Source organism: Python bivittatus, unplaced genomic scaffold, assembly GCF_059951505.1.
Source record: "Python bivittatus isolate LINGU-HERP-01145 unplaced genomic scaffold, Pbiv_v1 ctg000560_np1212, whole genome shotgun sequence".
In the NCBI taxonomy this organism is placed as follows: domain Eukaryota; kingdom Metazoa; phylum Chordata; class Lepidosauria; order Squamata; family Pythonidae; genus Python; species Python bivittatus.
The window spans coordinates 3080051-3094033 of record NW_028277083.1 but is presented as its reverse complement, the minus strand read 5'-3'; the positions used below and the strand labels follow the sequence as shown (position 1 = coordinate 3094033).

Below are 13983 nucleotides of genomic sequence, written 5' to 3'. Positions count from 1 at the left end.
GACCGGCGTTTCCGCGGGGACGCCGGACCGAGTGGTGCACTCCGAAAAGGGTCCCCCAGGTCCCGGAAGTGGCCGGAGAAACCATGAGCCGGTGAGTGGCGGCGAATGGAGCCCGGAGCTCCGAGAGGAGCGAAGGGTTCCCCCCACCCCTCTTCTGCTCGGGGCTGGGGAGAGGACTTTCCTGGCTAGGCTTGCCAAGAGAGCCCAAAGCTCTCCGCTCCGCTGGTTTACTCCCTTTTCCAGCCAACTGACCCGCCTGGATTGGGTGGGCGAGGCGCGCTGGCCCGCCACGTGCTGGCTTCGGCCCTTGGGGGGTTCGGGGGGGGAGTAAAGAAGGGGGGGCTCGGTGGAGAGAGGGGGGTCCGCCCCCAAGGCATTGGGGAGGGAAGCGTGGCTTGAGCCGGAAGAAGAAGAAGAAGAAGGTGGGTGGAAACGCCTCAGAGACACCTCCCTGTTAGCAGGAGGAGGTAAAGCATCGTCAGACTTCCAGGATTCAGCTTTTTATTATTTATCCTATTTATACAGCCGCCCATCTCACACAAAGTGACTCTGGGCGGCATACCACGGTCACTAGAGCCCAGAAATAACAAGGCTAATGAAAGTCGTTTAACGTGGAGGCGATTTATCGGTCGGGTCTACCTCGTGAGGCAGGGGAATTCTGGGGGTGGAAGGCCACAGGTGTTAAAGCATTCTGGGAGGGGAAGGCCACAAAGCATGCTGGCTGGGTGTCAGCCCTTCAAGGTAGTCCAGACAAGAAGCACCAACCACGAGTATTAACACTACCTTTGTGGTAAAGTTACAGAAACAGAACGTTGCACGTCTGAAAGTATTTCTCCCTTCCTCTCCTTTTACCCTCATGGAAACTAGGGAGGGTCCCTTTGGAGATGCTTCCCACACCCCTTTTCCTTCGGGGGCTGAGATACCTTTTGCATGGCAGTGATTAGGCTGTAGCTCTTCCTCCTGCCTCCCAAGGACATTCTCACAGGCCATTCGGCTACAGAATTCTGGAAGTTGAAATCCACACATGTTAAAGCTGGGAGTTGAAGTCCACCCATCTTAAAGTTGCTGAGATTGAGAAACACTGGTCCAGAAGACAACTGCAATTGACCACACAGCAGTTGGGACCTATGTGGTGCTTAGCTTGCCATGTTTATACCCGTTGTTCATTTACAGCAGCCCCACTGCCTTTTCTCCCTTGCAGACATCGGATGCTGTCCACGGTTTTGTCTCAGGTCCAGAAAATCCACACTGCAGGGCAGTACCTCAAATCCAGAACAGGGGCAGAGCATCGCTGGCTGGAGAGGCATTTGCAGGATCCATTTGTGAAGAAAGCCAAAGAGAGGAACTATCGATGCCGAAGCGCCTTCAAATTGCTGGAAATTGATGACAAGCATAGCCTCTTTCGCCCTGGGTTGCACGTAATTGACTGTGGCACGGCCCCCGGAGCCTGGGCTCAGGTTGCGGTTGAAAGAGTCAACGCCGCAGGATCTGGTGAGTGCACATAAAAGGCTGCTGAGACTGGTTTGCAGTCTGTCACTGTTCTAACCCATAGGGCGGTTTGGTTAGTTTTGGATCAGCGTGTTGCACGAACCCTCTCTAGTTTTAGTTTTTGCCTCACTGCTTCCGATGGATTATCCTTCACCGCATAGGAATAGTAATAAAACTAATAATAAAAAATAGTAATCTTTTTCAGTAATGTTTTGTTTACATTTTTATATTTTATATATTTATATATATATTTATGGTTTTAATGTTTTGTGTGAGCCGCCCAGAGTCCCCCATTGGGGGGAGATGGGCGGGGAGAAATTTAATAAATAAATAAATAAATAAATAAATAAATAAATAAATAAAGCAGATAAAGGGGTACCATCACCCTGGCTCATAGGGCTATGGTTCTGGAGATTAGAATTCTGTTCCTAGTTCCCCATTCATGCCTTTGCTTTTAAAGCTCTGTGGGGCTGCCTGTTTTTCAGCTCTAATTTCTGACTGAGCACCTATCTCTGGTTTTGGTTCATCCTGTTCAACTTCCCTAAGCAACTTTAGCTTTCTGGCATTAGTCCATCCTAACTCCCTTGTGACTAGTTTAAGCTTAAAGCCCCTTCCTCATTCTGTTTGTAATTTTGCTTCTTTTGCTCTTCCCCTGCTTTTTCAAACCTCACATTTTCTGCAGAGTCTTTTCCTTAACCCTGAGTTCTTATTTCCAACTGTAACTATAGCCGGCACTAGAAGTTGCAAGGGCGGTGGTCTGTATGGTAAATCCCCCTCTTATGGGAAGGACTATTATAGGGGTATTTTGGCACATCTTTCCAGATGGATGTTGCATTCTCTATTCCTTGCTTTGTGACTGAGAAGCAGAATAATAGAGTTTATGCAGGCTGGAGGCACGTTTATGTACAGTTTTGTCCCTCCTAGGATCTACTCTAAAATCTTGGCTTCTCCAAAAAAGAAATTATATATTTTATTATTATAATGCACCCTCACCGGGGGACCATGTCTTAAAAAGAGGAAGCAAAATGCCTAAGATCGGCCTTGCTTGCCTTTGCAAATCCTACCTGTTTTATTGCATTTTGACCAAACTGTAAATTAACATGGCAGCTTTGGTTAGGAAATGAGCTAGAACTATTTCAAAGGTGTAAATGTGTTTCCCCAGATTAATTAACTAAGTTAATTAAGTTTTTCATTCCCATTCCCGCTTCCTCTGCTATGTGTGAGTGGGGGCTGTGGGGGGGGGGAGTTGCTTCTGAGACTTCATAATGTACCATATAATGTGGATGTTGTAGATCTGCCTATTTATATTAATCTCCTTCTATCCGATAAATATTGCAAAGCCGTGCTTTTTCAGGTATTGACAGCACATGGCTAGAGAATTTCTTTCCTGGGTCTGAAAGTGCAGTTTTTATCTCTACCCGAGGCTTCGTTTTAATATCATGGGCTTTCCCTCTGAGGAATGATGGTGAGAGCAGTCTTGAAAAGCCTCAATTTAATTAATTAACGTCAGGCAAAAGTGCTCCGACAGCGGAAAATGTTACTGTTGGCTGACTCTGGAGTGGTTTGACGACAGTACGAGACAGTGATTGATGAAGAAGATTTCTGAATTATTGATTTTTACAGAAAGCCTTGCTCATAAAAAAAACTGCTTGTTAGGAAAGTGCTAAAAATAAAATGATAGGACTGATTAATACGCTGGTCGTGGGTGAGTTTCAGTATTTTTTTTTAATGCCGTGGGTAGTGAATGCATAATGGAATTCCTACTTTCCTTGCCAGCCTGCAATAGATTGAAGCTCTGTTACCGACTGAATTCACAGATTTTGTTAAGCCGTAAGGTGGCTTATTTAGTTTGGGTTGGGTTTCTGCGTTTGATAAACTGTGGTTTATTGGCTTAGTGGATGTGTGACCCAACCAATTATGGTTTGTACAGTACACCATAGTTAAGAAAATCATAGCTTAATGCAGTGTTTCTCAACCTTGGCAACTTGAAGATGTGTGGACTTCAACTCCCAGAATTCCCCAGCCAACATGGCTGGCTGGGGAATTCTGGGAGTTGAAATCCACATGTCTTCGAGTTGCCAGGGCTGAGAAATGCTGGCTTAATGCAATGTGTAAACACAGCCAAGATGATTACTGAAGACTTCTATATGATAAGGGAATAACAGAGGTCTGTATTATTACATGTGGGAAGAATACATTAGCTCTGTGCTATTCACACTTTACTGCTCGAACAATCAGAAAGAAAGATAATTTACTGACTGGTCTTCGATAGCTTCTAGAAACTGGGAAACAGTGTTCTGCTAAAAAGTAAGAATTCACTTATGCAGAGCCTTTAAAAAAAGATTTATTATATAGCAATACTTCTGAGTATTAGTGTAGGCCAATGTTCTCTCAAACCATCGTTACAATGGCCTTGGATTAGTAGAGGTATCAGTCCTGTCCACGTAAAGATCAAGAGCATAGGTGTCTTTAAAAGAAATTGGACCCACTTGCTCCATAAATTTGCCTATTAGTGGTTATTATGTGATTTCTAGATTCCCAGGCAATATGTCATTACATAACAGCTCCTGGAGGAGAACCCTCTAGTGAAAGATCTTGTCTTTATGTCCTCTGTGTGAAGTGACCCAATAAAAGTGGCAGAATTTACTTGTCCGTATGATTTCTTATCCTTGTGTTGGTCATCAGTCTATCGGCAGTTAAAAAGGGAAGAAACAGGAGAAATGCTTTCTCCCTGGAATTCTGACTCAGCATCATGAGTTTCTTTTTTGCGAGCTTCGATATTTGGCACCACGGTTTCAATCGGAGCCAGGCTGTGTTAACGTTTCCTCTCATACAGTTCTTCCTGGTGTATTACAAGGTCTGAGGATCGAACGAGATGCACTTCTCTGTTGTTTCCAGAGGCGTACTATTGTAGCCTGCGCAGCAAAGAACCAGAGGCGGTTTGCGTCAAACACCAAACATGATCTGCAAACCAAGTTGTGCAGGTCCAGTTTGATTAGCTGAAATCTATAGAAACCCAGAAAATAGGGCAAATTGAGTAAACTGTGAATCAGTCAACCCGTGTCATGGAAATACAGCCAAGGAGTCTGGGGCATCTTTAAAGACCAATACATAAAATCTGCTTTTTTACACTGATTGTTTTGTGTCCTAGATCCAGATAACCCCATTGGCTTTGTCCTTGGTGTTGATCTTCTTCACCTTTCTCCCCTGGAAGGAGCGATTTTCCTACCTCATGCCGATATCACGGATCCGGGCGTCCACAGAGAAATCCAAAACCTTCTCCCTAAAGGAAAAGTGGATGTTATCCTAAGTGACATGGCACCTAATGCTACTGGGATCCGGGAACTCGATCACCAAAAGTTGATCCATCTTTGCTTGTCCCTTTTGGATCTGGCCCCGTGCATTCTGCAGCCTGGAGGGGTCCTGCTGTGCAAATTCTGGGATGGCAAGGACGCCCATCTCCTCCGAAGGCGACTGATGCAAGACTTTCAGGAAGTGAGGACGATAAAGCCTCAGGCGAGTAGGAAGGAATCGGCCGAGACTTTTTTCTTAGCAAAAACATACCGAGCGGAGGCAAATGTGCAGCTGAAGAAACTCAAGTAGCTCCATGCGTTCTGCGGGGCATCGCTTAAGATTAATGTTCCAGAGCTGGTTTCAGCCATAGCTGCCTTTTCTTTGGAGTTGGAGGGTGCTAAAGGCTGCAAGTTTTGCACGCCGTTGGGAGAAGTGATGGGTTTAACCAACCAGATCCAGCTGGGAAACGCAAGGATAATGTTGACAGAAACATGCCTAACATTGATCAATTATTCAGTAAGTCTAGAAATCGATTAGTTCAGCCATTCAGTTTATCCACGAGCCACTTCTTTATCAGCGTGTATGAAGGTATATAGCAGTTCGAATTTTGAATACAAATAAGCCCAATGTTTATGCTGTATTTTCTTCAGTATTTAAACGGATTTGCTCTCTCTTGTTTATGAGGGTGTTGAATGGGTTTTCATTTATACTTTCGAACTTTCATTTTCCCAAGCAGCCCCAGGAAGTTTGCGTATAGGACTGATTTTACATTGTATAAATCAGTGTTTCTCAACCTTGGCGACTTTAAGATACGTGGACTTCAACTCCCAGAATTCCCCAGCCAGCCATGCTGGCTGGGGAATTTTGGGAGTTGAAGTCCACGTATCTTAAAGTTGCCAAGGTTGAGAAACACTGGTATAAATCAATCAATCAATCAATCACAAAATATGACAGTGTGTACAATGATCATTCCTCTTCATTTCTCTCTCTCACGTCCATCCTGAAAGAGAACTGTTGTGGACTGGATTTGCGGCTCACCCAAACCTCGTTTTTGGTAGTGTAAGGTGAAGCTATCCTTGTGGTTTTTATCCAAGTAAGTTAGGACTTAGTGTGATGTGCAAAGCGAATCACTGACTGCTGGATTTGGGGACCTGCTAGTTAAAGTTTACAAGTACAAGAAAGTTGTTAAGGTTGAATTGTATACAAAGCTTTGAAATCTATTTACTGTATCTGGAATTATCATTGTATTGAGCATAGGGGGTGGCTAAAAGAATTATATTAAGAAATTGGAAAAGTCACATTATTCCAGACACCTGCCAAGGAATGGTTGTGGGAAACACGACCTTTCTGTTTTGGAAAAGGCAGTATTTTCTACTAATCAAAGGATGCAGCAATATGTGTTGTTCGGGCAGAAATTTTGCGGTATCTTACAATAGTATCTTGTATTGTTCACATTACATTAGTGAATTCATTGGTAAACCAGGGACTATCGATAAGTATAAAATATAAGATGGAGTTTTATTCTTTATCTTTTTCCTTCCTGGTTTGTATTTTTAGTTTGCACTTTCCATTTTTAAGTCCTTTTTTCCTTTGAAATTAAAGATTGTTTTGTTAAAAAAAAGAGATAAACGATATAAAAAAGGTTTACAAGTTTAAGAAGAAAACAAGTGGACAAAGCAAGACAAAACAGAGGAAAGTAGGTAAAAATAAAGTAAGGATAGAAGACTTCCTAGGGATATCATTCCCAGATTAAGACAGACGGAGCCTCTGTATAGCAGCAGCTGTTGACAAAAACTTGCCACGAAAAGATAATTTACTTACTATTTATTTAAATATCCGCCCATCTTAAAACAACTCGGGGCGGCTTACAATCCATAAAAACAGTATAAAAACATATAAAGCCATATAAAACAACGTAAAAACAGTGGGTAAAACAATATAAAAACCATCAGCAATAAAAGCAAAAACAGGAAAACCCGGCGCCGCAGGTGTTAATAACATCCGTCCTCGAAACGGACTTTTTTTAGAAACGCCACCCTTGGCCAGGAGGGGGCGCCGCGCCTCCCCCGGCTTTCTCGCGGCGCTTCTCTTCGGAGCACTGCGGCCCGAAGCCAAGGGGCGGGGGAGCGAAGGCGCGCACTCCTCGCCGCAGAGCCCTCGCCGGAGAGGGAGGCGGGCGCCGCGAACTCTCGCGGGAGCTGGGCGGGGAACTCTCGCGGCGTCTGGGCGCCGGGGCGAGGAGGGAGATCCAAGCTGGCCATGGCCGGCTGGGGAGGGTGAGTGCGCGCGAGCGAGCGGGGCCGAGGGTGTCACGTGGGCCCCGCGCGTGCGGCGCGGCAGAGGGAGGGAGGGCGGGCGGGCGGCGGGGCCGGAGGGGCGCGGGCTTGCTCGCCGCGGCGGGAGCCGGGAGGGCGGCACGGCTCCCCGGCGTCGGTCTTCCCCTCCGGCGGGGGAGCGGCGACCTAGACTGACGCCGCCCGCCTTCTTGCCTCGGCTGGCGTGCCCAGAGTGTTCCTGAGCATGTCCAGAGCGCCCTCCCGATTCCGCTGAGGAGAGCAGACCCCCTCTCCCCTTTCCTCATCCTGCCTTGTAACCTCCCCGCTACTTGGCCAGCATCCCCGTCATCAGCCGCTCTCCCCCCGGAGAGGCGAGCGGGACGGCTGTTCCCTCGGAGCGTCTCTGCGGCCCCCCGACCCCCCCCCCCAATTTGGTGCCTTACGGGTATCTTGCATTCTGTTGTCCCTCCAAGCAGATCTGGGCTGGGAATGATGGGGTTTGCAACCAACATGGGTCAAAGGAGGGATCCCCCCCCACACATAGGGCAGGGGCTGAGGAAGCCCCCTCCGCTTGTGGTTGGAAATTGCCCACGGGGGGGGGAGGTAGCTGTAGGAAAAAATATATATACAGACACACATGCACACAGCCCTTATATATATATACACACACACAAACACAAGACCCTCATATATAAGACTCACCAGTTATGTGTCTGTTTATATAAATACAAGACCCTCATATATATATATATATATATATATATATATATATATACATACACACACACACAAACACAAGACCCTCATATATAAGACTCACCAGTTATGTGTCTGTTTATATAAATACAAGACCCTCATATATATATATATATATATATATACACACACACACATACATATATACATATATATATACATATACACACACACACACACACACACGATCCTTATATATACGCACATGCACACACAACCTTTATGTGTGTGTATGTAAATACAAGACCCTTATGTGTTTGTGTCTATATATAAATACACACAAGACCCTCATACACACACACACATGACCCTTTGGATCTTGGCTTCAGCCCCATCGTCCCCTTTCTGCGCGTTGGCCATCCTAAAGTTTCTGGCCCAAAGTGCCTGAAAGCCACCTGGGGAAAGGCAACCACCACCTTGTGACAGGGAAGGGGAACACGCTTTGTGCATGGCGTGCACACAACCCGGCTTTCTCCTCTTCCTTTCCTTCGAGAGAGACCTGCAAGGGAGGGAAGTTTAATCGGAGACACGTTTTAACTCCTCTGCTCAGCTGTGGATTTCTTTTTCCCCAGTTCCTCTCTCCAGTTCGACCTATTCATCCTCTGGGTTTGCACCTTTGCTTGGTTATTGAATTAACTATTTGGGGGAAGGGGTGTTGCACAATATAGTGAACCATAAATTCACTGAAGGAGGTGGTTTGCGTAAGATGCTGAGCCACAAAAAGAAAACAGAAAAAAAATGGTAAAACTCATCAGGATTAGCATATGAAGTGAATACAGCCTGGTTTTTGTAGCATATTTTATTTTTTCATTTCGCTGTCTATGGTCACCCATTTCACCTGTGTGACTCTGGCTAACAAAAATTAAAATACAATCTATTCATTTACCTTCATCCCATCCATCCAATTTTTTCTGCCAAAAATGCCAAGAAAATAATGGTGAAGTAAGGCCTTTGAGAAGCCTGGGATGGACTTAGCGTTTTGAACGGTTGTGGCAGTGACAGTGATCGGCAGGTGAATGGCGCTGATGCTGTTTGTGTTTCCAAGCTTTTGTTGGCAAACTTTCCCTTTAAAACTTTTGTCTGAGTCAGTTTCCCTGCTACAGTCAGGTCAGGTTGCCAAATTTCTAATCCTGAAGGGTCAGGACGTCATCGGTCATGCGAGGTTGGACATGGCAGAGCAGTGCTTTGAGCATCAGTCTCGCTCGCTCAGACTTTCCAGAAGGGTTGGTGTATGTCCTGTCATCCCTCACCATCATCTGCTCCACATATGTTTGACTTCAACGCCCCCATCCTGGTCTAGCTGTTGTATTTTTAATACTGCACCTTGCTGGCTCTTGTGACTTCTGCAGTAACCCCCAGATTACCTCTCTTTGCAAAGATGCAGAGCATTTTGAGAGTTTTTTGAACCTATCTAATTTTTTGTATAAATTATTAAACATTTTGTATAAATTATTAAACATTTTTTTACAAAGAAGATAAAAGCTAACAAAAATGAATTCAAAATAAAGAGAAGAAAGGAAAAAAGAGGAAGAAAGGAAGAGACAAAAGTAAAAAAAGAAAAGATGAAAAGAAATAGAAGAAGTTTCCAATTTCCTTTGCAGCAAATACGATTACAAAATTATCTCTTACTCTATGGTTACAAAAAAAAAGTCTCTTTTTTCTATTATCTAATGTCTTCTAATCATCAAGACCACAAATCAAAAGTTCATTTTTTTCTGTTTCATGCAAAAACTCTGTAAGGGGTTTCCAGTCAGCAATAAATGTAGATGCTGTCTGTTCTCTAATCAAAGAAGTCAGATTTTTGAACCTATCTAGAACTATCCAGTTGAAAGAAGGCTACAGTTTTGGGCATAGTAACTTGACACGTGTGAAGAGATACAACCTTAATTTTTTATTTTTAATTGTATGCGTGGCAGGACTCAAATGGAGATGGAGGAAGCAGAGGGGAATACAACAGTCTTCTCCATTCTGAAGTCATACAACAATTTCATGTCCCTATCTGTGGATGAGACGTCTGGCCAAGCCGCCCCACAGTCGCCTCCAGGCTCACTGCAGACACACTACCAGCAAATGATGAAGGTGAGATTGCTGGAGTTCAGCTCTCCTCAGTGGTCACATTTAGCAAATAAAATAATCACATAATCAAAGCAAATGAAAATTTAGCAAACAAAATAATCATATGTATTATAAGTACAGGGACCATGTGCCCTACATCATAAAGGACAGTTCTTTATTTCACAAAGCTGTCCTTTCGATTTATTTAATTTAATAATTTACTTTCTTGGTGTCGCTCTTGAATTTTCCTTTGTAAAGCATAAGCAATTTTTAAAAAATCCTTATGAACCTCTTTCACATTTGTCCCTTTTTCGTATTTGTCCTTTATTTTTTCTAAGAAAATATGGTCATTGTAATTACAAGAGCATCACTGAAATAAATCTGTCTTACTCCTAACCTGGTACTAACAAACTGTTTTTTCAAATGTTTTGGCTATGGACCAAATCACAGCTGTTTGGGGAAGAAGTGGAGGGGGAGAGGAAGAAGCAGGGTTAAAACCAGGGAAATAGGCACTGGCTGAAGAGTGCAGGTAGGCTGAAGGTTGGAAACCAACATTTTTTTTGAGTTTTGAGTTTTTCTGTTTTTTTTCTGCTGGGCCTTCACATCTCTCTTCCAGGTGTGAATGCCCAGCAAACATTCAGGTTGCATAAATCTGCATAAAGTGAAGGCTTTGCATTAGAAGAAGTCTTCAGGATTTCTGCAAACAATGGAAGAGAAATGCATGGTTTGGTGAAAACGTAAGGGAGGAGGGAGCAACTGTGTTTCTTTTGAAGTACTGCAGCTAAAGCATTTTTAGTTATATTTTTATTCTTCATTTTTTCCAACCTGCTCTCAGCTCTGCGTGTTATTTCCATCCTCTTTCCAATATTTAATGCTTTTGGCAGCCTGTATGATAGATTGAATTAAGAAACAGGAATTTCTCCAAATAACCTGTATCACAGTATTTAATTTCTTTGCAGAGCACTCAGCCAGGAAAGCCAGCTTGCTTTTAATTTCATGTTAAAGGGGGTCCCGAAGCCAATCCTGCAAAGAAATACAGTGCTAAAGACAGGTGCTTTGCTATTCAGCATACACGTTTTTAAGGTCATGGAAAGTATGCTGTGTTTTGAACCCCAGACAGACTACTTTCTGGAAGTTCTACCAAACTATTCCGGATGGGGTGCAGTTGGGCACAAACAAAATGCAGAATATTTTGTTGTTGTTCTGGATTTGGGCCAAAACAAAACCCAAAAGCATCCCAAAGTAATTTTATAGGGAGTGTGGAGCCAGGCTGCCCGCCAGTCTTCTCTTCCGCCCCTCAGCTGGAGCTGATACCTCAGCAGGGCATATCTCGCTGGGTTGCCCTGGATCTTCCCTCAACCAGCACTCACAGCCTCTTTCCCGGTTCTTCTCCTTGGCCCCTGACACTGCCTCCTGAAGCAGCTGTATTTTGGTCCATATCCAGAGTAGACATGCATGTTTTAGTTTGGACATGAACCACTGGAAACCAGCCATTCTGGGCCCTGAACAGTTCCTACCTGAACTAGTTGGCACATCCCTACCGATGCTTATTTTAGTTTTCATTAAATGGATAAAATCAGGTGGAGCAGGGAACCTGGTAGGCACCTGTACTCCTGGACAGACTATTGTCTACCTCTGGGGGTGGGGCTTGCTCTTAAAACGCTGTAGGTTAATTTCAGGGGCTCCCAATCCCCTCCCCGCTCCAGAGATGGAGGCATGGAAAGCCTCTTTCCGCAGCCTCATGTGATTGCTGTTTGGTCTCTTTTTTCCTCTGGCAACGGATCAGCTTGAAGACCAGGCTGGGCAAATCCATTCGGGGACGCGGCTTTTGCAAATGGAACGGGAGAAAATGCAAATGGAGCTAAGTCACAAAAGAGCTCGAATTGAACTTGAGAAGGCGGCTAGTCTGAACGCCAACAAATTTGAGGTGAGTTGGGGAGCAATATTGGGGGGTGGGCTTTTGCATTGGACTGGAGCATTTGTAGCTTGCCTTGTTTGGACGCAGCTTGTTCTGCCAGTCTTTATGGTTTACAAACTGTGGCTTATGGTTTAGCACAATATAGAGCCAATTATGGTTTATTCAATGCAGGCTGGTTCACATAAACAGGGAGATCTGGATTTGGGGGCATGGGTTCAAGTTCCCAAGCTGTAGAGATGATTGGATAGCCATAAAATGGTATTTCCTGAGCCTTGTCTGCCTCACATACATGGTGACGATAGAACTGGATCATCCTCTGTGCCCCGGCTTGTGCTCTTGAGGTGAAAAGCAGGATGAGGATACGGGCATGTTACATCTGGCACGTGAAGAGCTGAACTGGCAACCGGTCTGTGGTGTGATTGCCTTTGCCTTGTGTTTTTTTTTTTTTTTGCCAGAAGTAAAACGGTGAGTGTGCATTTCATCTTGGAGAATGCTTCAGAAATTCAGATGCTTCCCAAGAATGAAACAGAGTAAGCAGAAAGATCTCTGCTGAGGCGAAGCAAACTGGAGTGGTTGAGGAGGTTCCCAGCTCTTCAATTAAAGTGATTCTGCCGATTATTCTACCGTTACTTCAACCCCCCTAGCTAGCTGAGTCAATCATGGAAACCCTTAAAATCCTCCTACAAAAAGGAGCAGCTCTAATCCAGCCATGTGGTAATTGCCCTGCTTGAGATGGCATTTCAGGAGTCATGTGGATAAAGGCTTTAGGAACCTCATACTGTTTTGCATAATCCTTGCCTTGTTGAGTATGTAAATCCGTAGCTTGTTTTACTTTGATTAGCAGAGCAATTGGCTACACGCTTTCCCCAATAAATGCTAATCAATTTGAGTTGGAAAGAAATGGGAAAGTATGCTGGAGTACAGAAATGGAGATGGGTAGGGAGGATGGAATAGATTTTTATGGGAAGAAAATCAGTCCTGCCTGTTGGATTTTGCAGAGTTTTATTTTAGTCAAAGCAAGTGTTTTGCGTATTTTACAAAAGGGTCCTTGTGACCGAGAAAATGAACTCTGCAATCTGGCTGATATGTGAATTTCCCAGAAGCCCCTGAAAATGGGCATTAAGCAGGTCTGGAATTTATTAGGCGGTTGTCTATTTTCCTTCTTTTTCATAACGAAGCAGGTAAAGTCATATCAACTGGAACATAAGTGCCACCCTCCCCTCCAAAACACTCCAGTGGATCTTTAATTGGCGTCAGCAGAGCCAATTATAGGAAATCACAGTTGACAATTAGCCTGGCACTGAAAAGACAAGCAATGTGCAAAGGATGCATACAAGACTTTTTGAACTTAATTTTGTAAGAATTGCAGTACGAACTGAATTTTCTTTTTGTGACCCTTCTTGCGACCCGTGTTTGCTTGGCCTCATGAAGGTAGTTTTGTGTCGCTGTATGAAGAACTGTGGATTTATTGCGATGGGAGGGTAGTTGACTCTGGCTTTAGAAAGGCGATGTGACCCCAGATTTGTATCATGGATGTTTGATGTTGTGTTTGCTTTTTGTTTAGGAACAGCTTCTGCATTGAGGGAATGGAAAGATGGATCAGTATTATTTTGCATGCAAGAAATCATTCTGCTGCATCATTAAATACTTTACTGTATTAAACCACACTGTATGGTTCAATACAGTAAAGTATTTAAAAATGCAGAAAAATTATTTCTTGCATGCAAAATAATAATAGTCATAGTAATAATAATAAAATAATAAAGTAGTACAAAGGGAATCTTTCAGGGTGATTCATTATCACCCTAATTATTCAATTTGGCAACACTCCCATTGCCGGAGGCTAAATAAAGCTAAAAATAACTATCAGTGTTGAAAGCAAAGTCAAAAACATCTGCCATCTTTTTTACATGGATGATCTAAACTTAGATGACAAATCACAAGCCGAACTGGAATCATTACTAAAACTGTTCAGATATTTAGTAGTGATGTTGCAGAGCAATTTGGACTTGATAAATGTGTGATCAATGAAGTAAAGAAAGGGGAAATCACTCACTCCCAAGAAGGTATTCAACTCATAAATACATCAACCTTTTGGTTTTTGACCAAGTTTATAAATATTTGGAAATATCAGATATTTTGTACCTCCAAGTAAATAGAAAAATACTCTTAGAACACTGCAAGTGATTAAAGAAA

General features: G+C 43.7%; 2 protein-coding genes across 3 annotated transcripts in view; both read left to right on the top strand.

Moving 5' to 3' along the window:
* The first annotated feature begins 25 nt into the window (after positions 1 to 25).
* MRM2 (mitochondrial rRNA methyltransferase 2) lies at positions 26 to 5605 on the top strand. Of its 2 annotated transcripts, none has more exons than XM_007442800.3 (3): positions 26 to 91; positions 1202 to 1491; positions 4640 to 5605. In XM_007442800.3, the coding sequence occupies exons 1-3, from the start codon at positions 84 to 86 to the stop codon at positions 5089 to 5091; spliced, it is 750 nt and encodes a 249-aa protein (XP_007442862.1). In that variant the 5' UTR covers positions 26 to 83; the 3' UTR covers positions 5092 to 5605. The 2 variants fall into 2 exon arrangements, with proteins under 2 accessions (XP_007442862.1, XP_007442863.1); XM_007442801.3 differs by lacking the exon at positions 26 to 91 and adding an exon at positions 365 to 467 and having other exon boundaries at positions 4640 to 5604.
* Positions 5606 to 6979: 1374 nt separating this feature from the next.
* The window catches only part of MAD1L1 (mitotic arrest deficient 1 like 1), a 330372-nt gene continuing 323368 nt past the window's right edge, over positions 6980 to 13983 (top strand). Inside the window, exons 1-3 of the mRNA XM_088147972.1 lie at positions 6980 to 7058; positions 9731 to 9893; positions 11656 to 11796. Of these exons, the coding sequence (XP_088004098.1) occupies positions 7042 to 7058; positions 9731 to 9893; positions 11656 to 11796 (321 nt within the window). The 5' untranslated portion in view covers positions 6980 to 7041. The remainder of the gene's footprint in view (positions 7059 to 9730; positions 9894 to 11655; positions 11797 to 13983) is intronic.